Source organism: Schistocerca serialis, chromosome 7 (genome assembly GCF_023864345.2).
Source record: "Schistocerca serialis cubense isolate TAMUIC-IGC-003099 chromosome 7, iqSchSeri2.2, whole genome shotgun sequence".
NCBI lineage: Eukaryota > Metazoa > Arthropoda > Insecta > Orthoptera > Acrididae > Schistocerca > Schistocerca serialis.
Genome location: NC_064644.1, coordinates 355,568,117 through 355,591,928, shown reverse-complemented (window position 1 = coordinate 355,591,928; position 23,812 = coordinate 355,568,117). Strand labels below are relative to the sequence as shown.

The 23,812-nt window shown below is 42.1% G+C and overlaps 1 protein-coding gene across 2 annotated transcripts in view; it reads right to left on the bottom strand.

Annotated features, from left to right (window-relative positions):
- LOC126412681 (myrosinase 1-like) overlaps nucleotides 1-23,812 on the bottom strand; it is a 189,013-nt gene that overhangs the window by 38,575 nt on the left and 126,626 nt on the right. For both annotated transcript variants that reach the window (XM_050082388.1, XM_050082387.1), the window contains exons 10-11: nucleotides 9,119-9,256; nucleotides 2,285-2,391 (exon numbers count right to left, since the gene is read on the bottom strand). In XM_050082388.1, the coding sequence (XP_049938345.1) occupies nucleotides 2,285-2,391; nucleotides 9,119-9,256 (245 nt within the window). The remainder of the gene's footprint in view (nucleotides 1-2,284; nucleotides 2,392-9,118; nucleotides 9,257-23,812) is intronic.

Sequence of the window (23,812 nt, the reverse complement as noted above, 5' to 3'; positions counted from 1 at the left end):
GGGACTTAACAGCTATGATCATCAGTCCCCTAGAACTTAGAACTACTTAAACCTAACTAACCTAAGGACATCACACAACACCCAGTCATCACGAGGCAGAGAAAATCCCTGACCCCGCCGGGAATCGAACCCGGGCGTGGGAAGCGAGAACGCTACCGCACGACCACGAGCTGCGGACTATCGAAGGCAACTGAGAGATATATACTAAATAAATTAATAAATAATAAATAAACAAATAAATAAATTAAGACACTGATTCCTCGTGGTACACAAAACATGTCAGAACACTATTGCAGAAGCAACGAAAAATGCATGCCAGTTTAAAAGAACGCAGCATATTCAAGATTGGCGAAGAATGACAAACTCGAAACTTAGTGCAAACTTCAATGCGAGATGTTTTAATAGTTTCAACAACGAAAATCTGTCTCGAAATCTGGCAGAGAACCCAAAGAGATTCTGGTCTTATTTAAAGTACACCAGTGGCAAGATGCCGTCAATATCTTCACTGCGCGATAACAATGGTGATGACAGTGCTACTAAAGCGGAGTTACTAAACATGGACTGCGAACACGGGCAAGTCGATGTAGCGAAGCAGCTTAAACTACTTATGAAAGGCAAGGGTTCTTTTCTGAGTATGATGATTTAATAGCTCCGTACTTAGCAATCAAATACGGCCGCTCGCTTGTAGAAAGATCCGTACGCAAAGACTGGAAAGTTGCATATGTACCATACCAGTACCCAAGAAAGAATATAGGAGTAATCCGCTGACTTTGCAGCCAGTATCACTAAAGTCTATTTGTAGTAGGATTTTGGAACATGTACTGTGCTCGAACATTGTGTATGACTTAGAAGAAAACGATTTATGGACAAATAACCAACATGAATTCAGAAAACATCGTTCTTGCGAAGCTCAACTGGCTCTTTATTCCCACGAAGTAATGAGTACTATTGACAAGGGATTTCAAATTGATTCCATATTTTTAGATTACCAGAAAGCTTTTGATACCGTTCCTCACAAGTGACTTATAATTAAACTGTTTGCTTATGGAGTATCATCTCAGTTTTGTGACTAAATTCGTGATTACCCGTCATAAAGGTCATAGTTCGTAATAACTGACAGAAATTCGTCGAGTGAAACAAAAGTATGACCCGGCGTTCCCCAGGGAGTGTTATAGTCACTCTGTTGTTCCTGATCTACATCAACGATTTAGGAGACAATTTGAGCAGTCCTCCTCGATTCTTTGACGATGACCCTGTGATTCAGCGTCATTTACAATCAACAGATCATGAAAACGACTCGCAAAACGATTTAGACAAGATATCTCTATGGTACAAAAAGTGGCACTGGACTCTAAATCAAGAAAAGTGTGAAGTCATCCACATGAACACTGAAAAGAATCCACTAAATTTCAGTTACACGATAAATCACATCAATCTAAAGGGCGCAAACTAAATTAAATACTTAAGGATTACAGTTACGGATAACTTAAATTGTAATGATCGCATAGATAACGTTGTGGGGGGAGCAAGTCAGTGAATGCAATTTATTGACAGAACACTTAGAAAACGTAACAGGACTACTAAAGAGACTCGTTAAATTACGCTTGTTCGCCCTCTTCTGGAATACTGCTGTGCGGTGTGGGATCTGTATGAGATAGGATTGACGGAGGACATCGAAAAAGTTAAAAGAAGGGCAGCTCGTTTTGTACTATCGCAAAATAGGGGAGAGAGTACCACGGATTTGATACACGAACTGGGGTGGCAGTCATAAAAAAGAAGGCGATTTTCTCTACAGCAGAACCTTCTCATGAAATTTCCGTCACCAGTTTTCTCCTCAGAGTGTGAAAATATTTTGTTGGCGCTCACCAACATAGGGAGAAATGATCATCATAATAAAAGAAATCAGAGGGCTTACGGAAAGGTTGAAGTGTTCGTTTTTCCCGCTCGCTGTTCGAGAGCGGAATGGTCAAGAAGTAGCTTAAAGGTGGTTCGATGAAACCTCTGCCAGGCGCTTAATATTGAATTGCGGAGTAATCATGTAGATGTGGTCGTAGATGTAGATTGTTTTAAGACTTGCATGGAAAACCATGTGTGCAAATACAGTTTTCGATCAATCTGAGCAATTATTATGATTACGAAAATGGTGCATGTCGTTTGTAAATAGATATTAAATTCGTCATGTAACTAATTCATTAAAATGTGAACCATCACAATGCAACAACATTACCAAGGACAATAGTGTACTTACCAAACAGTTTCCGTATGTATCTGTGCATGAACTTACGTGTATCCGGCCGACCATTCGAAATTGTCTATGATGGACCAGATGAGGTAGGATTTAACGTCCACTCCGTCTTCGTGAATCGCCCGCAGAACCTCCGCCATGTAGCACTGTGGCAGAAAACGGTTTCAGTGATACTGAACTCACAATTTACAAAACGTAGTTTCTAAGTGTCTTATGCGACGAGGCAGAGATAGTGATACAGCAAGCGGCTGTTGTGTTTTTCTGCTTAGCTTAGTCAAAACGTGACGACCCGCCGAACGTAACGTATTAATCGCAGTTGTGATATACTTCTACTCAACTCGTCGCTCTTTTCACAAATCCGAAAACGATTATGATCAATGGATCTATTCCAGAAGATACCCTTCAGATGAAAACACCTCTGTGAAGTGTAAGCTACACACTTTACGACATCTAAGAAACAACTGCCAATAGCTACGGAACAACCGACAATTGTTACGGAACACACGACCATTGATAGTAAAAGGAAATATAGAGAGGGTCGGGCTGTTAACTGCAGCGAAGCCTGTTCACGAACGCTCTGTGTGCATTCTACAGAACCTGCAGTGTGGTAGTAAGGGTTGTGTTTTTTACAGAACATTGTAATTTTGGTAATATTTTAGATATCGCGCGGAAGAATAAGGTTCAATAGTATCTGAGTAATAACGGGCAATATCTCTGCCAAACAGATTGTGCTGCGAGAGCCTGTTAGTAGAACTTTTACTCGTGAGTGGAGTGCAGTCCTGGAGAGAGAAGAGCAGTCGAGTTGTATCTTGTGATGGAGTAAGATGTATTTTGGCCGTGCTATGTGTTGGGAATAATTTTCTTACATTATTTTTCATTTATGGAGAGATATTTTGTAAATTCATTCAGAAGACTTCAAAAGGTCCTGTAACAGCGCATTTGTCTAAACATCCAAGCGTAGTACTTAATTTGGTCAGGGATTCAGAACTGGAGATTTTATGATAACGTAACAATGTGTGATTTACTGGTGTTTCTTCAAAGGTGGATAGCATACATGTTTGTAAGGAAGTAAAGAGAATTTGTTCACGTTTTTCCACTATTAAAGTAATGTAAAGTTTTAATATTTCAAATGTTAAAATATCTTTTCTTAGTCGCGTTAAGTTTTGTTAATACAGTTACTTTATTGTTTTTCTATCAATCAGCCTTTGTCTCTTTATTCCAAGTTTCACGTATATTATTTTGCGATCCCGGGTTTCTTAGTAACAGAACTTTACTTGACAATGATTATTGCTAACGGGACAGTTTTATTAAGTTCAACAGAACAAACTGCACCCTCGCTACGAGCGTTACAGTACACAGTTTAATATTGCAGAATTGATTATCTTATGCACTGCGACCACTTTTGAAGAATTGCGAGATTGCGTACGTACTTAAGTATGAGCTTAACTGTTTCTCTACTCACGCGTCCAGCTTCACATTACCACACAAACAAAATACCAGTAAACATAACTATACATCAGAATACAATAAAAACTAATTAGCCACTTTCATTGTGTTCAACGAAGGTTGTTGTAGAAATCATTAGTGCGGCATTCCGTGTCGTACTACACGTCTGCAAGACATCACTTGAGTGCTTACGATCGTCAACGAGCCGTTGCAGCGATCGACACTGGTCAAAGTATCACTACCGTGGCCACTTAATTGGTGTGTCCAAAAGTGACATTTTGTGATTAAAAAAAGGACGCTGAATGTGGCAATGTTATGCGGTATCATGCTGTCGATCGTAGACTACGGACCACCACACAGCAAGAGGGTTGTTACGTAGCCCTAGTGGCGAAAAGGAACAGACATCTCCATCCTAAGCAGATAACTGCAGATCTTGCTACCGCTACCGGTACTTCTCTCTGCTAGGAGCATTAAGGGGGGATGTTGATGAAATTGACCAAAAATGTCAGTTTTCGGTTTATTTTTTGTTTGTTAGTACAACTCATGGACAATACGTTCCCAACGTTTCAGTGTTGAAATCGCGTCCCAAGTGCCTGAAAATTAATTAAAAGTGAGATGCGGCCTCCCTGCCACTACCACGTTTTGAAGCAGCACTTCAATACCAGCTCAGTGAACAACGATTCTGTGTATTACTTTCAACCAAACGTGTGCGGCCTCATCTAGAAGGCCGTGATACATACGCTCTGGTTTTATAGATCATCTTTGGCCGATCCTGCACTTCTCAAAAAGTGTGTTCATGGCAAAACCCAAAATCCAAATGAGTCTCTAAATTCACTCATATGGAAACGATGACCTAAAAACACATTTCCATCTGCTACAGTTGTCAGAATTGCAACTTATGATGCAGTTATTGTATTTTATGATGGGAACGTCGGGAGGATGAAGGTATTACAAAGAATGTGCTTCAAGATAGGAGATTTTACTCAAGACATCCTGAGAAAAATAGATTTACAGCGCGTCTCTGCAGCTGAAAAGTCAGTTGAAGACCTGGTAAATGAAAGAAGACAGACAACAAGAAGCACCAAGAGAAGCCTTCTGAAGAAGTGACATGAGGAGAACAGTAGTCGAGAGTGAGGTCGGTAGCGTGGGGAGAACAGTGGTCGAGAGTGATATTCTCCAACGAATCTCGCTTTACTGTGGGAAGTGATTTTGACCACCAGTTAATGTGGAGAGAGAGGGGAACGCGTTATATACACCACAGAGTCATCGGTATGGCCTAAGCGTTACGGTGTGGGCAGGCATTATGCACAATGGCCGCAGATCGCTTCATATCCTTGCGCGAGGTACGGTTACAGCAAAGTGGTATTGCAGGGAGATTATTTTGGATCATGTCCATCTGTTTAGGGGTACGATAGGTCCTGACTTCCTGTTTACGGACGACGACATTCCACCCCCCTCCCCCCCCCCCCCCCTCTCCCAGCACAAATGACGCTGAATTGTCGCACACATCGGAAAGTGAAGGTATTTAACGTGTGTAATACCCTGCGTACTTCAAAAATGGCTCTGAGTACTATGGGACTTAACATCTGAGGTCATCAGTCCCCTAGAACTTAGAACTACTTAAACCTAACTAACCTAAGGACATCACACACATCCATGCCCGAGGCAGGATTCGAACCTGCGACCGTAGCGGTCGCGCGGTTCCAGACTGAAGCGCCTACAAACGCTCGGCCACTCCGGCCGGCCCCTGCGTACTTCCCTGAACTAAACCCTATAGAGCATGTCTGGGTGCTCTTGGCAGACTTGTTTCTCAATGAACACCCCTCCCCGAACCGTGCAAGAACTGAAAACCACGTAGAGAGTGGAGTGGGACAGTATCCTCCAAGAACTCCTCAACAGTTTTGTAGCCAACATGAACAACTGGTGAAAAATGCCGAGTAGTGCCCGAGGAGGGCATGTTGCTTACTGAGACTACGATATCAACCTTTATGTTGGGAGTTTGACCCGTGTCAAACATGAACGTTATTTATATCTGCTTTCCTGCTTTCTCGTGTGGTCAAGTCTGTACCATTTTTCGTTACGAATATACCACTCCACCTCTATTACGTATGTAATGTGTTTCCAACATTGCCTGTGATTATTTCTGGCCAACAGTGTATCTCTTCCTTAGCGATTGTCAAGCAGTGTAAGACTTTACGGAATACAAGGTTGTTCTGATCTAACGAAAGAGACGACTTTCGATAACTACATAAAACTGCTTGAAATATCTGTATCTTTCCATATAGATCTTTTTACTTGCAGTTACTTTATAAGCTTTCTTCATGTGTTTTTATTTTTCGTATTTGGTTTCTCTGCTTCTTTTTTTTAAACTATACCCAGCTCATCTAATACAGATGGCTCTAAGCACTATGGGACTTAACATGTGAGGTCATAAAGTCCCCCAGACTTAGAACTACTTAAACCTAACTAACCTAAGGACATCACAAACATCCATGCCCGAGGCAGGATTCGAACCTGCGACCGTAGCAGCAGTGCGGTTCCCGACTGAAGTGCCTATAACCGCTCGGTCACAGCGGCCGGCTATTTAACATATACTGGAAGTCAGAACCACCACTAATGCGCAGTGACATAACAGCTTTAGTGCGGTACATTTTCATCGACTAACACCGCAAAGCCTGGTAAGAGAGCGGTCCCCATCTTAATTTCGACTCTTAATTACAAAAGTCTTGTCAAGCAGTGAATTCCTCGACATTGATAAGACGGTATTTTAACTGCAAGCCATACAGGTTATAAAAAGTTCTGTAGTTCCATCTTGTTTAAATAGAATTGGCCTGCGGCTGGTCAAAGACTTGAAGAGAATAAATACCGACAGCCGTAAATTTATTAATTATTTTATTGGACTACCAGTTTCATCTCACCGTCCACTCTGTTACAGGGATCACCTAATTTCATCTGGCTCCAGCAGATTTCTGAAACTTCTATGTAGACATAGACTACCCACACCTGTAACAAAAGCTAACACACTTGTCGTTAGAGGGGTGGGGAGTTCATTTCTACTGCGAAGTTTCAGAAATCTGCTGAAGTCAGCTGAAATCAGTGATGTCTATAATAGCGTGGACGTGGAGCGTCAGTGAGGCACCGAAACTGGTAATTCAATAAAATAATTAATAAATTTACGGCTGTCGACATTTATTTTCTTCAAGTACACTATGTGATCAAAAGTATTCGTACACCTGGCTGCAAATGACTTACAAGTTCGTGGCGCCCTACATCAGTAATGCTGGAATTCAGTACGGTGTTGGCCCACCGTTAACCTTAATGACAGCTTCCAAAACATCCCAAAGGTGTTCTATAGGATTCAGGTGAGGACTCTGTGCAGGCCAGTCCATTACAGGGATGTTATTGTCGTGTAACCACTCCGCCACAGGCCGTGTATTATGAACAGGTGCTCGATTGTGTTGAAAGATGCAATCGCCATCCCCGAATTGCTCTTCAACAGTGGGAGGCAAGAACGTGCTAAAACGTCACTGTAGGCCTGTGCTGTGATAGTGCCACGCAAAACAACAAGAAGTGGAAGCCCCCTCCACGAAAAACACGACCACACCGTAATACCACCGCCTCCGAATCTTACTGTTGGTACTACACACGCTGGCAGACGACGTTCATTGGGCATTCGCCATACCCACAGACTGCCATCGGATCGCCACATTGTTTAGCTTGCTTCGTCGCTCCACACAACGTTTTTCCATTGTTCAGTCGTCCAATGCTTACGCTCCTTACACCAAGCGAGGCTTCGTTTGGCATTTACCGGCGTGATGTGTGGCTTATGAGCAACCGCTCGACCATGAAATCTAAGTTTTCTCACCTCCCGTCTAACTATCATAGTACTTGCATCACAACGCACCTAATACGAAAAACGTATGTTTTGAGGGGTATCCGGATACTTTTGACCACATAGTGTAGTATTGGGGCGTACGTGAACCAAAGCGATTGGACGTAATATGTGCGTTGGTAAAGTTTGACAGTAGTCGTGTGTGATCGGCTGTCCCAACTTCTACGTTAGGCTTAGGTAATTTCTTGGAGCAAAATAAATCGTAAAAAGTTTCTGCAGAGTCTTGGCTCAGTCGTCTACTACTCCTGGATCCCAATATCGTTATCATTTCAATGAAGCATACTCTGCTACGACTGGAATGGTAAGGATGCGAGGATCCGGAAGTGGTAAGCGACTGAGTCCAACCTCAGCCGAAAATTTTTGCAGTTTATTTTGCTCCAACAAATTACATGACACACGGAAATGATGGGACAGCCGATCACACACGAGAAACGTCAAATTTTACCTCCGCAATGTAGTATGTTCACTCTCTCAGGCACAAGTTGGTAACATTACAATGTGTCCCAGGCAATGAAGCTCAACATTTATTTCGTTCAAATGCTGGTAATGACTGTTGCGTTGGTCTCAGTGCAGGTGCACGTCAGTGAACTACCTTCTTGGATGGATCAGAACCTAGATCCACCACAAAGAAATGTTCCAGACCAGCAACGGAAGCTACTGAAGGAACCGAAGAGTTTATATGAGGCTACAGATGACACAGATAGCTCCAAAATGGAAATCCGTCGCTTTCCGGATTGGCGACCGTTGCTAGGGTGGGATGTGTTGGCATCCTCGCCAGAGCTAGAAGACTCTCTGGCCAATGTCCTACCAAATCTATCCTCTGTCCCACGCTTGTGCGTCATGTTAACACCAGTACATGCAGAACTAAGGCACTCTCATGAAGCGTCAAGGAAACTTCCAACACTGTACGTCGAGGCACCGACGCTTGCTTACAGTATATCGATATAAACATATCACGTATACAACAATGCTTTAGGTATAAGCATCAAGTCAACCATGGCATGTATAGTTTGCTGTTCCCAAATAACGTCTGTTATCTACTGAACGCCGAGAGTCTTTCCATGCATTTACCACCAAACGCTACACAGTTCATATAGGTTCAGGCAGAAATTAAACTCTTTTTTTCGTGTTACTATACCATAACTAAAATTACACATGCCTCAACCTTTTCATATCAGTCATAACAGAACTAGTTGCTATTGCGTCTTTATTTTACTTGGTTTCAAAGTAAATGGAGTGGTTTCCTCCCTCTTGAATTTAAACAAAAAATGATTTTAGTCTTGATCTTACTTGTTTCTTGAACTCTTATGTTTCTAATTACTTTAAAGTTTGAGTAAAAATGTTATAGGTGGTAGTTGTGACATAAAACACAGAGTAGCGGAAATACATGCTGTATCACAGTTACAATGAAATGATAAGCAACCAGTTGCAGTTTATGCGACTGGTTGCATATTATTTCATGATATGCTACTACAGTTAGTGAAGATCGATAAAATACTATGTTCAGAGTTTTATCAGAAATCGTAATTGCTCACCCCAGTGTAGGAGATACGCTGGTTGTCTTCCAGGGTGCCAGGGTCCGAGCAACCATTCTCGACGATCATTATGGGGAAACCAGGGTACGACTTAGCAAGCCAGTTGAGTACTCTGCGCAGCCCCCACGGAACAATTTGCTGCGATGGAAATAAAAATAAAAAAAAAAATACGTCTTAAAGCTAGTAACACTATAGTCAACTTCTAGTGCAAAGAAAGACAACACTGTTCAATTCACAAAATGTTACGGAAATTAATTACAGCCATCAGTGCCAACATGTAAGTCGTTAATAACACCATCTGAGAACACAGCGTGGTATTGTTACATGATCAGGTACATGTTGCTCTCGTGTTCATCATGTGATCAGTACTGTCGTGGTACCGCTAAGAATTATTTTATTTTGTTACTTTTAGCTGTTGTTTCGTCAGAAATGAGCAACAAATGAAGCTGAAATCAATTAGTCCATACAAAGGTGTGTTCCATAGACATTGCTTTGTGCCGTAGTTTCCTTAATGCATGTGTTACCAAACATTTCCTCTGACAGAAAACTTTCAGAAATCTAGCACTTCGTTGGAATACCCTGTTTATTTTGAAGGTTTGTAAAATTTAAAAAAAGATTAAAATGTGAAAATCGATACAGTTTTAATGAAAAACCCATATTTAGGTGTATTCTCCAAAAAACTCAGTAAAACTATTGGTATTTGCGGGCTACTGGGGAAATTCCATAAACTTTGCCTGAAAGATAAATAGTGTCATGTGTCGGTGGTGTTAGTTATTAAACATTTAAAGCTATATATTTTACTTGTGTTTCCTGAAAATTGGTAAAATAGCAACGAAATCCGTATTTATGTGCGTTGTCTTAAAAAATACGTAAAATCAATCACGAAACCCAATTTACATGTCTTTTCTAAAAAAAGTGCGGCAACACCAGTAAAACAGCAGTGAAATGTATATGTTCTTAAAATACCAGTAAAAACTAGCCACGAAACCGTAATAGCGTTGTATGTTGCAGAAAACGGTTGTGTGTGCCGAAGACTCGCGGTAAATAGACCAGAACCGTTGGCTGCTATACTACCCTCGAAATTTGCATATCATCTGAATTTACTGACTTTGCTGCTGCTGCAGTTAGATCCACATTAAGAATGACAGTCGTGGGACACTAAGGAGCAGTAGCAGCGGTGGTGGTAGATGGGAATCGATCAATAGCAGCATCATGTGGCCTTCATTTTCTTTTGGCTCATAAATTACCATAACTAAAAGTGGCAGTTATCACTTCAAGCTAAAAGTGCTGAACACCTGGGTAGACGTGAAGGCAACTTCCCCACCAGGTGGTCATCTTGTCCATAAATTATGTTAAATGTCACGACAGTTATTGACCATTAATTGCCATTGTCATGACAGTGATGACCCATTTAAGGCCAGAATTCCTCCAAATCAACCCGAATCTTCCGACAGTCACTCAACTACGACACTTTCTCATACACAACACTTCCTCATGCACCACAGTTTCATCAACAAACAGTCGTAGATTACGGCTCGTCCTATCTGAAAGATCGTTTATGTTTGCAGGGAACAAGAGCACTCCTATCACATGTGGGGCATCCATAACGACACCTCTGTCCCTGATGACAAGCTTTCTCTCCCTGAAACGTTTTCGCGCTAATCACGCACCGGAGAACACCAGCACAAAAATAGACGCCAGCAGGAGTGTGCTGCATCAGTGATAAAGCCAGTTTAAAACCAGGATTAAGTCATGTAAGAAAAATACTGAGGGTAAAGTCAGTAGATGGAGCACCGAAGCTTGAGAAAGTAACAGACAAGGATGAGCAGGCCGCAGCGCCGCTGCGACACTTTGTTCTTCTGGCATACATGATGAACGTAATCGATCACTTCACACTAGTGGCTCGAGGGCGGGCCGTGAGTGGCGCCTTGTTTGTGTTTGTGTTTGTGCGTGTGTTTACATACGCCGGCAGTGCTGAGGAGAGTAGGCCAAGCAGCCAGCAGCCTGAAGTCACCGTCGGGATTAAAATGGTTGAGCCTTTAACAATCTCTTCTGCTCCTCAGACTTTCTGCATACATCGGTTTGGTCTTATTGCTAAACTAAGAACAAAAACAAAGTCTCTGTACTGGCCGAACGTTTCAGTATTGTCAGTTATGGCCGACTGTCTGGCTGCTTAAAGCCCTGTTTCGTTCTTTAACTGAACCTACACAAGGTGAAAGAGATAAGACAAATGTTCAAATGTGTGTGAAATCTTATGGGACTTAACTGCTAAGGTCACCAGTCCCTTAGCTTACACACTACTTAACTGCGGTGGTCTCGCGGTTCTAGGCGCTCAGTCCGGAACCGCGCGACTGCTACGGTCGCAGGTTCGAATCCTGCCTCGGGCATGGATGTGTGTGATGTCCTTAGGTTAGTTATTTTTAAGCAGTTCTAAGTTCTAGGGGACTGATGACCACAGATGTTAAGTCCCATAGTGCTCAGAGCCATTTGAACCATTTGAACTACTTAACTTAAATTATCCTAAGGACGAACACGCACACCCCTGCCCATGGGAGGACTCGAACCTCAGCCGGGACAAGCCGCACAGTCCATGACTGCAGCGCCTTGGACCGCTCGGAAGAACTAAGGAAAGCCACTCAAAATATATATTGAGTCAATAAATTATCAAGGTGCGATTTTCACCAAGTTATACAGGACAATTTATCAAATTTACTGATGTTCTAAAGTAATTCTTATCGTTGATGGTGTTAGGACAGCAACCAGCCACAAATTTACTTTCAGTTCCTTTATTCAGAGGCTACCGTTACCGGTTTCGAATCGTTGTGATTCATCCTCAGACGGTTTACATGCTTTCTTTATGACATGTGGTGTGGTTTTTATAGATTAATTGTCCTAAAATGTAAATAATACATAATTATAAACACGCCACAACAAATGGTTGCTTTACAGATTTTCGTTGCATGTGACTTACGTGAAACGTCGGTTTCGAGTGTTTGTTTTCATAAGATTCGTCCAGCAAATGTAAATGCATTCCCACTGCATTCTTATTGTTGCACACGTAAATTGTTCTCACTGAACACTTAAGATTTGTCACTGAGATGATTTCTACCACGCACCACATGTTTTGATACATACAAAGAGCTTACAAACATACGAGTATCACAGATGCTATGATATATCGTAACATTTGACGATGATCTCCTATGTTAGGAAAGGATCATATATTCATTTACACAACTGTAATGCCTTTTACACTAGTACAGAGACATTGAATTTTTTGTTGTTGATATTGCTAGTATAATTATAAAGTTTTTCATATGTATATATATATATTTATAACTTTATAGGTAAAATAGTATATTATTTAATTATATTTAGCATCATGAGAATTATAGTAACATATAAATTTGCTACTTGATCTGCAGATAGGTGTACTAATATTATTTGCTTTGCAGGCTGGAAAGTAATTTTTGGAAATTTTTCAGGAAAGGGGAGTTAGCTAACTCTGTTTGTTCGTTAAGGATATAGTCTGGGGTGCTGTTTGGTGTGTGTGTGTGTGTGTGTGTGTGTGTATTTCTAATTCTTCTAATATATTCATAGTGGCTCCTTTTTCTGCTAGATGCAAAATTTTTAAGTTGTCCTCAATGTTTCCTACTGAATGGTTTTCTTCAGCAATATGGGCTTCAAATGGTGATTTGTTCAAGTTACTAAGTCTGAGAGCATCAATATGTTCTTTGTATCTAATTTCAAGACTTCTGCCTGTCTGTCCAATGTAGAATTTTGGGCATGAATCACATCTGAGTTTGTATATTCCTGATTTACAGTAGGGACTCTTGGAGGTATTTCCATCATGGATTACTTTTTGTTGTAATTTATTATTTGTGGAAAAGCTGATTGTGATATTTTTCTTCTTTTTAAATAAGAATTCTTATGGTTTATATTAGCCGAATTACGACATAAAATCTGTCTTTTTCCAATGGAACTATATACGTTTATCTGTGACACCTGAAAGAACTTCAATAGCATAACATGTATGGGACGTGATCAAATAGTTTGAAGACAACCCCTGTCCTGTCCTGCCGTCAGGAGAAGAGGTTCCACAAACGTCTACCCATTATACCAAATAATGTAAGCAAACATGTAACTATGGCATGGGTCTTTGGTTTATTATCACGATTGTTATACCAAGTGCTCAGATGTTGACCTTGAGCGCTGATGCACGGTATAAAGTATTTCGGGTTGGGTGGTTGGTTAATTGGTTGATTTGAGGGGGAAGAGCAAACAGGGAGGTCATCGGCCACCACTATTTCTGAAGAAACAATATCGCACTTTGAAGTTCATCTGGAGTTAACAGCAGTGCAGACCTGTGTTATAAGGCATTTCATGCCTTCGGGAGTCGTTGGTGTTTCCTAATAGACCTGTTGCTTTAATTATCGCCACAGGTAAAAGTATACAAGTATTAAGTTTGGTGAGTGTGCATACAAATTTGCGTTTCCTGAACGACCGTTCCACTTGTCAACACGTTCTCTTCAGAGGATCTGCCATTATATGGATGGGATGTGACAACCGTCATGCTGATACCATGGAGATTTCATCTACATCTACATCTACGTGATTACTCTGCTATTCACAATAAAGTGCCTGACGGAGGGTTCAGTGAACCACCTTCATGCTGTCTCTCTACCGTTCCACTCTCGAACGGCACACGGGAAAAACGAGCCCTTAAATTTTTCCGTGCGAGCCCCGATTTCTCTTATTTTATCGTGATTATCATTTCTCCCTATGTTGGTGGGTGCCAACAGAATGAGAAAACTGGTGATTGAAATTTCATGAGAAGATCTCGTCGCAACGAAAAACGCCTTTGTCTTAATGATAGCCACGCCAATTCACGTATCATGTCTGTGACACTATCTCCCCTATTTCGCGATAATAAAAAGCGAGCTGCCCTTCTTTGTGCTTTTTCGATGTCATCCGTCAGTCCCACTCGATGCGGATCCCACACCGCACAGCAGTACTCCAGAATAGGACGGACAAGCGTGGTTTAATCAGTCTTTTTAGTAGACCTGTTGCACCTTCTAAGTGTTCTGCCAATGAATCGCAGTCTTTAGTTTGTTCTACCCACAACATTATCTATGTGATCGTTCCAATTTAGGTTATTTGTAATTGTAATCCCTAGGTAAGTATTTAATTGAGTTTACAGCCCTCAGATTTGTGTGACTTATCGCTTAATCGAATTTTAGCTGATTTCTTTTAGTACTCCTGTGAGTAACTTCGCACTTTTCTTTATTCAGGGTCAATTGCCACTTTTCGCACCATACAGATATCTTATCTAAATCATTTTACAAGTCGTTTTGATCATCTGATGACTTTACAAGACGGTAAATGACAGCATCATCTGCAAACAGTCTAAGACGGCTACTCAGATTGTCTCCTATGTCGTTAATATAGATCCTGAACAATAGAGGGTCTATAACACTTCCTTGGGGAGCAGCGCATATTACTTCTGTTTTACTCGACGATTTTCCGCCTATTACTACGAACTGTGATCTTTCTGACAGGAAATCACGAATCCAGACGCACAACTGAGACGATACTCCGTAGGCACGCAGTTTGATTAGAAGACGCTTGTGAGGAACGGTGTCGAAAGCCTTCTGGAAATCTAAAAATATGGAATCAATTTGACATCCCCTGTCGATAACACTTATTACTTCATGAGTATAAAGAGCTAGTTGTGTTTCACAAGAACGATATTTTCTGAATCCGTGCTGACGACATGTCGAAAAAATGGTTCATACGGCTCTGAGCACTATGGGACTTAACTTCTGAGGTCATCAGTCCCCTAGAACTTTGAATTACTTAAACCTAACTAATCTAAGGACATCACACACTTCCATGCTCGAGGCAGGATTCGAACCTGCGACCGTAGCAGTCGCGCGGTTCCAGACTGTAGCGCCTAGAACCGCCCGGTCACCCCGGGCGGCGACGATATGTCAATAAATCGCTTTCTTCGAGGTACTTCATAATGTTCTAATACAGTATATGTTGTAAAACCCTACTGCAAATCGACGTTAGTGATATAGGCCTGTAATTCAGCGGATTATTCCCACTTCCCTTTTTGGGTATTGGTGTGACTTGAGCACTTTTCCAGTCTTTAGGTACGTAAATTATGTCTAATGGGATGTCTTCCAATAATTACGGCAGCAGCCTACCTTAAGAACTCGAGATTCTTGATTGTATTGAGATTCTCATCAATAAATCAGGAACCAACGACAAGGGTCTTGAAAAACACTCACCAAACATCGACGGATCAACAGCATTATTTTTTACAACTGCGTGTATTCTTAACTACAATTAGTGTATACAGCGAAAATTCACTTGCCCATCGTTTCCTAACGATGCTTCTCCCTTAAGCAAAATTTTGCGTAGATATATCGCATCGCTTGCACTTCCTTGGCGTATGTTACTCTCCACACTTCCAGTTTCTCAAATTTTTTACAATGTTTGCAAAGACATATCTTGAATGTCTGGCACGATCTGGTTATCATCAGCATATAACTGCACACATCGCTACTAGTTTTGCGACTTTCGCCATAAACGATATTCATTTTTTCGACTTTCGTATACATTATGAATCTCTCAGTAACTTTACGAACAAGTTATTGCTACAGCAGCAGAACACAGATCGCTGGGCTTCAAGCCCACAGTTAAACACAAGAACCACACCTAGGGTGCGTGTTTGCTTACATTTGGTTTAACAGGACAGACGTTTGTGGAACGACTTATCCTGATGGCACAGGAATGGTTTGAGGCGTTGTAAATTTGATGCTACTTGATCAAGTCTCATACATTTATGTCGTTAAAATGCTTTTAGAAACTTCTTCAAATTCCGCGAGAGAAAGTATATAGTTCTATTAGAAAAAAACAAAGGCGGTGTCGTAATTCGGTGACTATAAATGATAAAAATCACTTGTGAACGTCAGGAAATCGGCCGTATTGTCCGCTGTATCTTGGGTGAAGACCACACCTCGAAATAGTTTCTCATAACTGTGGATATATGGAGTGGCTATAATTAAAACTAAACACAGAGGTTCAGCGTGGACTCTAAACATCATGTGGCAGAGAAATTGATAAATATTGTAATGCATTAATATGGAAACGATTTAAGCACGAAAAATATTAGTTCCAGTTTTGGCCACAAGGTGCAAATCTGGCACAGTGATTGAAAGAAGGACTTGTTGAAATGTTTCCATACGTAATATTGTAGATTAGAAAAGGACGTGGGCAGAAAAGGTCAAACAACTAAGAAAGGCAAAATGATGATTTTATTATTAACCGCCGCTTACACAGTTTATTCGATACGAGCACCGGAGTCGCCGACGAAATGCTGTGCAGCCCAAGATTTGCACCTGGTGGCAAAAATTGGAACTAATTTTTTCGTGCGTAAAGCGATACCGCATTAAGGGGAGGCTTACTATCTTTGGCCCGAGAAAAGCATGTTCTTTGAGAATTTTTTTCTCGGGATGTGTCATAGATATCAGTGTCAAATTTGGTCAATCTGTTTATTAATATTTTCTCTACAAACTGAAATTTTCTCGACCGCGAATGTCGAGGAGCAAAGGCGGAAGTGCCGTCGGAACGAAACAAAGTTTCGATGTAGACCTCCACACGCGGTGTGTCACAGGTCAGTGAGTTGACATTAGCGAAGTATATAAGATTCTTTAGGAGTTGTAACTCGCTTAAGTTATATGGACCATAGGAAACAAAATGGCCGTCATTTGAAAAAAGTAGGGTTTTTTTCATCGATTTTTCGACTTCGTTGGCCAAGTAAAAATATTTATAGTTGATGGAACGGAATACAAGAGGTACAACTGCTAGACAATTTAGTTATATTCGTCGGAAACAAAGAATCATGCCAATCGGTTCATTAGATTTGAAGTTACCATACCGCGCAATAAAGAAAGTAATTTCGGGAAAAACGCGTTTGAAGTTTTGACTACATATAAATGCAATATTATACAACTTAGCTCAATCTGTTATTCCGGGTCCATAAACTAGTCCTTCCTTTTCCTCATAGAGGTCGTTCTGCTCGATCTGGGCCATCCTGCGCTGCTCCAGAGACGTTCGTACGGCCGGTGACAAGCGGTTTTCGGCCGCTTGAATCCAGTGGTCGTCCGAATGCTTGGCGAACTCCGTCGAATAGAGTCCCAGGGTGACCTCCATCGTTGTCATGGTCTTCAGAATTGCTGAATACCCTTCGTTGAAGTTTCTCACTGCCAGGAAAGTCGCAATCTCCACAGTCCTCGCACCAGAATGCAAATGCTCGGGGGCAAACTTCCAAAAACACGCGTTCAAACTTTCATTTGAAGTTTTCGTGTTTCCTCCCAAGCACTGGTACAATAACTCGTCCTCCGAAAGAGTCTCGTAGATTGGATGAATCACTTTTTGACCTTCCTTGGAGAGCGGCTGGTCGTGTTGATATTCGTCCAGATGTCCGGTAGCCTCTGCAATGCTCCACTTGCACCAACTAGTTTCCCCAGCCGGACAATTTTGGTGTTGTGGGTGGTCATCCGTCGAACACTTGTGGAAATACGTCGCCCAAATTGCCTTCTTCATCTGTTCTACCGAATTGGAATGCCATCGGATTGCCAAGCAGTACTACGTCATAAGTTTTTTGAACACTTTATCAGTTTTAGTCATGGGTAAGAAAACAGAATAATTTTTCGTCGCTACAAAGTCGAAATTCCCGAAATAAGTGGTGCCTGAAAAAGGCCGATTTCAGGCAGGTGCATTTTTTTGTACAACCGCGAATAACAAACATTTCCGTTCCGTACTCGGAAAAACTGTTTCAGGGGAGGATTCTAAACACTTTTAGGGATCCAAAAATGCAATTTTTAAAAATCGATTTTTTGAAACAAAAGATAGTAAAAAAGGTTCAGATGGCTCTGAGCACTATGGGACTTAACATATGAGGTCACCAGTCCCCTAGAACTTAGAACTACTTAAACCTAACTGACCTAAGGACATCACACACATCCATGGCCGAGGCAGGATTCGAACCTTCTACCGCAGCAAAAGATAGCAAACCTCCCCTTAACTCATTCGCATATCTCCCAAGATGCGCTACCATACGATAATTGTAACCCACATTGGACCTCCGTGAGTAGCTACACTTCATTTATAACCACTTGAGTTTGGGGTGGTCTGTGTCAGCTACCTTACTCTGTATATACGTTACTGCAGTTGCACCTAATTTCGTATACTCCAGCACACTGTAGCGGATCTGGTTGGTCTTTCGTGGATCTTAAAATGTCTTTTGGTTTATAACTGATCAAAACAATTTATTCTAAACCTTTACGCTGGATGATCATTCTGAAGTGATGTATTACGATCTTTATCTATGGGAGAAACAAGAAATCTCGCTGCGCTGTGGCCTGCTCTTCTTTGTCTTTTACATTCTCAGGCTTCAGAACTCGGTCTGCTTACTTTCCATCATTGCAATTTTTATTATCTATTGTTTATCTTACATGGCTTAATTCTGGCTTTTAATTGGCTTCAACGGTGACACGATACGGTCTTGCTGTCAGTATGCTGTGTTTATGCGGAAATTCTCAGATTGTCAATGACGTGAAGATCTTTCAGAGAGACACAACTTGTCATTAAAGGTATCGTCAGAAACTCCCCACAGATGTATGATAGGAGCGCTCTTGTCTTCTGTATATACACTCCTGGAAATGAAAAAAAGAACACATTGACACCGGTGTGTCAGACCCACCATACTTGCTCCGGACACTGCGAGAGGGCTGTACAAGCAATGATCACACGCACGGCACAGCGGACACACCAGGAACCGCGGTGTTGGCCGTCGAATGGCGCTAGCTGCGCAGCATTTGTGCACCGCCGCCGTCAGTGTCAGCCAGTTTGCCGTGGCATACGGAGCTCCATCGCAGTCTTTAACACTGGTAGCATGCCGCGACAGCGTGGACGTGAACCGTATGTGCAGTTGACGGACTTTGAGCGAGGGCGTATAGTGGGCATGCGGGAGGCCGGGTGGACGTACCGCCGAATTGCTCAACACGTGGGGCGTGAGGTCTCCACAGTACATCGATGTTGTCGCCAGTGGTCGGCGGAAGGTGCACGTGCCCGTCGACCTGGGACCGGACCGCAGCGACGCACGGATGCACGCCAAGACCGTAGGATCCTACGCAGTGCAGTAGGGGACTGCACCGCCAGTTCCCAGCAAATTAGGGACACTGTTGCTCCTGGGGTATCGGCGAGGACCATTCGCAACCGTCTCCATGAAGCTGGGCTAAGGTCCCGCACACCGTTAGGCCGTCTTCCGCTCACGCCCCAACATCGTGCAGCCCGCCTCCAGTGGTGGCGCGACAGGCGTGAATGGAGGGACGAATGGAGACGTGTCGTCTTCAGCGATGAGAGTCGCTTCTGCCTTGGTGCCAATGATGGTCGTATGCGTGTTTGGCGCCGTGCAGGTGAGCGCCACAATCAGGACTGCATACGACCGAGGCACACAGGGCCAACACCCGGCATCATGGTGTGGGGAGCGATCTCCTACACTGGCCGTACACCACTGGTGATCGTCGAGGGGACACTGAATAGTGCACGGTACATCCAAACCGTCATCGAACCCATCGTTCTACCATTCCTAGACCGGCAAGGGAACTTGCTGTTCCAACAGGACAATGCACGTCCGCATGTATCCCGTGCCACCCAACGTGCTCTAGAAGGTGTACGTCAACTACCCTGGCCAGCAAGATCTCCGGATCTGTCCCCCATTGAGCATGTTTGGGACTGGATGAAGCGTCGTCTCACGCGGTCTGCACGTCCAGCACGAACGCTGGTCCAACTGAGGCGCCAGGTGGAAATGGCGTGGCAAGCCGTTCCACAGGACTACATCCAGCATCTCTACGATCGTCTCCATGGGAGAATAGCAGCCTGCATTGCTGCGAAAGGTGGATATACACTGTACTAGTGCCAACATTGTGCATGCTCTGTTGCCTGTGTCTATGTGCCTGTGGTTCTGTCAGTGTGATCATGTGATGTATCTGACCCCAGGAATGTGCCAATAAAGTTTCCCCTTCCTGGGACAATGAATTCACGGTGTTCTTATTTTAATTTCCAGGAGTGTATAAACGATCTGTCAGATAGGGAGAGCAGCAACAGTTTGTTGATGAAACTGTAGATTACTGGGAAGTGCCGTCGTTGGTTGGCTATAGGACAATGCAGGATGATGTGGACAGAATTTCTGTTAGGTTTAACGAATGGCAGTTTGCTCTAAATATGGTAAAACACAGGAACGCAGATGAGTAGGGAAAACAATCCTGTAATATTCGAATATTGCTGTAGTGGTGTGGTGCTTGAGACAGTCACATCGATTGAGTACCTTGGTATAACATTTCAAAGCGATGTGAAATGGAATGAACATACAAGGTCCGGTGTAGGTAAGGTGAAGAGTCGAATTCTGTTTATAAGGAGTATTCTACGGAAGTGCAGCTCATCTGTGAAAGCGATGTGGAGTAGGGAAGTGTAGCTCATCTGTAAAACAGCCCATCTGCACAACACTCGTGCGACCCATTCTTGAATACCGCTGGAATGTTCGGAATTCCCAGTCAATTAATAGACGTTCTGCAGTGGTAGGTTCGATCCTCGTATGAGCGCTAGAGAACTGCTTCATGAAGTTTCTGAAGGCAATACGATATACTTTACACAAAACGAAAAATTACACAGTTTGCAGAATCAGCAAAGCAAAGCAATCATTCCACTATCAACGTAAATCTTGCATAAGGCTGAAACAAACCTATGCCTTTGTGGTATCTGTTCAGCTGTAGATGACGATACAGCTGTATCAAATGGATCTCTCGATACCATTCTTTTTCTGAAATTGTTTCTTTGAAATCTGCGTATCTTATTTTCAGTATGGATGTTTTCGGGACTATTCAGATATTTAGGGACTATCAGTCGAAATTTAATTTAACATACTGCATTTTTTCCTTTATACTTTGAAAATCTGTTTCTTTATAGTTTCATTATATCCCTGAAAACATTAATTATCTTTCGAAATCATATTTGTCACTTTTGCCAGTCATCAGTAAATAAACTTTTGGCCATTGATAAATTAATAAAAACTCATTATAGAAATTATATTCATGGTTAGGAAATCATTCATTCTTTTTAAAAGATATTTGCAATTCGAATAATATTTTCTACATAAAGATTTTCGCAGTCTGAGCGTTCTGACATTCATTAAACTCTTTGTACTACCGAAATGTAATTTCCTTGCCAATTTTGTGTCTTCTGTAAACAGTTGAAGAATAGGAGTCTGCGAGAAAAGTTTGTGGAGAACAGACATGGGGGAGATAAATCTGGGACTTATTCTCATAGTATTTTGTTTTTATGTAGGATTTGTAAAGATTCGACCATGTATGAAAGTTTTTATATTCAAGAATGTTTTGACTTTGATTCTGATCAACTACAGAAAAGTGGTTATAAATAAATCTCTTATTTAAACGTTCATCCAATGGCACTTTTTCAAAAGTGAGCAGGAACTGATTATTGGCATAACTGTTTCATGAATGCATTACGCCGGACCATCGATAGCAAGGAGAAAGATTTGGTCCAAAAACGTTTCAAACCCTGACCTTTTACCAGAGAGCATACCCCTTCTACTTCACAGAACAGTGAGCTGTGACATTATCTACAACATCAAGAGTACAAGATGACTATAATTGTCTAACAGCTCTTTATAACAACAATAAACATAGGCACTGCCTATCTACAACCTTAGTTCCAAAATTGATCAGAATACTTTTCTATGTCTGTTGTTCTAGACATAAATGTCGAAAAACAATTTTATTTTAATTAACTCTCATGATGTTTAACCAGACTGTGTGACTGGATTTTTAGACGCCTCACAAATACAAGGTAAGAGAAATCACGCTTTGTACGGAAGGAGATAGGAATCACCTTTTCCCTCACGCCATTCGTGAGTGCAACGAGAGAGAGAGAGAGAGAGAGAGAGAGAGAGGGAGAGAGAGAGAGAGAGACTAGCTGTGGTACTAGGTATCCTCCATCAAGAACAGTATGGTGGCTTGCGCATATGTATGTAGATGTACCATAACATTTGCTGCTGCTGTAGGTATATAAAAACACGCTTGTATTCGAATGCAATGTTGTGTCAAAATTTGAAAGCAATCGCTGAAGAACTTTCGGAACATACTATTTATGCAGATAAGACTTTGTAACACGTGTATCGCAAACTACTTGGTGATTTTGTTACGATTATATTATCATTAGTCATGTGAACTTGCTACATTTTGTTTGGAGTGGAAAATATTCGTCTTCTCCCCAGAAGGGAGTGATTCTACAGGAATCGGGAGATTCTCGTAGGTTCGGCAGAAGATTTTTCATGGCGCAGCCAAAGCAGGGAATGAGCAGCTCCTGGGTGGTCGCCAGTTTTAGCGGAAATGGTCCCGTTTCCCGAAATACTGCATTGTACCTATTGTTGACAGCTCCTCGTGTTAATCTGCTTGCCAACAGCATCTAAATTTGCGTCTACATCTACATCCATACTCCGCAAGCCACCTGACGGTGTGTGGCGGAGGGTACCATGAGTACCTCTATCGGTTCTCCCTTCTATTCCAGTCTTGTATTGTTCGTGGGAAGAAGGATTGTCGGTATGCCTCTATGTGGGCTCTAATCTCTCTGATTTTATCCTCATGGTCTCTTCGCGAGATATACATAGGAGGGAGCAGTATACTGCTTGACTCATTGGTAAAGGTATGTTCTCGAAACTTCAACAAAAGCCCATACCGAGCTACTGACTGTCTCTCCTGCAAAGTCTTCCACTGGAGTTTATCTATAATCTCCGTAACGCTTTCGTGATTACTAAATGATCCTGTAACGAAGCGTGCTGCTCTCCGCTGGATCTTCTCTATCTCTTCTATCAACCCAATCTGGTACGGATCCCACACTGCTGAGCAATATTCAAGCAGTGGGCGAACAAGCGTACTGTAACCTACTTCCTTTGTTTTCGGATTGCATTTCCTTAGGATTCTTCCAATGAATCTCAGTCTGGCATCTGCTTTACCGACGATCAACTTTATATGATCATTCCATTTTAAATCACTCCTAATGCGTACTCCCAGATAATTTATAGAATTAACTGCTTCCAGTTGCTGACCTGCTATATTGTAGCTAAATGATAAGGGATCTTTCTTTCTATATATTCGCAGCACATTACACGTGTCTATATTGAGATTCAATTGCCATTCCCTGCACCATGCGTCAATTCGCTGCAGATTCTCCTGCATTTCAGTACAATTTTGCATTGTTACAACCTCTCGATATACCACAGCATCATCCGCAAAAAGCCTCAGCGAACTTCCGATGTCATCCACAAGGTCATTTATGTATATTGTGAATAGTAACGCTCCTACGACACTCCCCTGCGGCACACCTGAAATCACTCTTACTTCGGAAGACTTCTCTCCGTTGAGAATGACATGCTGCGTTCTGTTATCTAGGAACTCTTCAATCCAATCATACAATTGGTCTGATAGTCCATATGCTCTTACTTTGTTCATTAAACGACTGTGGGGAACTGTATCGAACGCCTTGCGGAAGTCAAGAAACACGGCATCTACCTGTGATCCCGTGTCTATGGCCCTCTGAGTCTTGTGG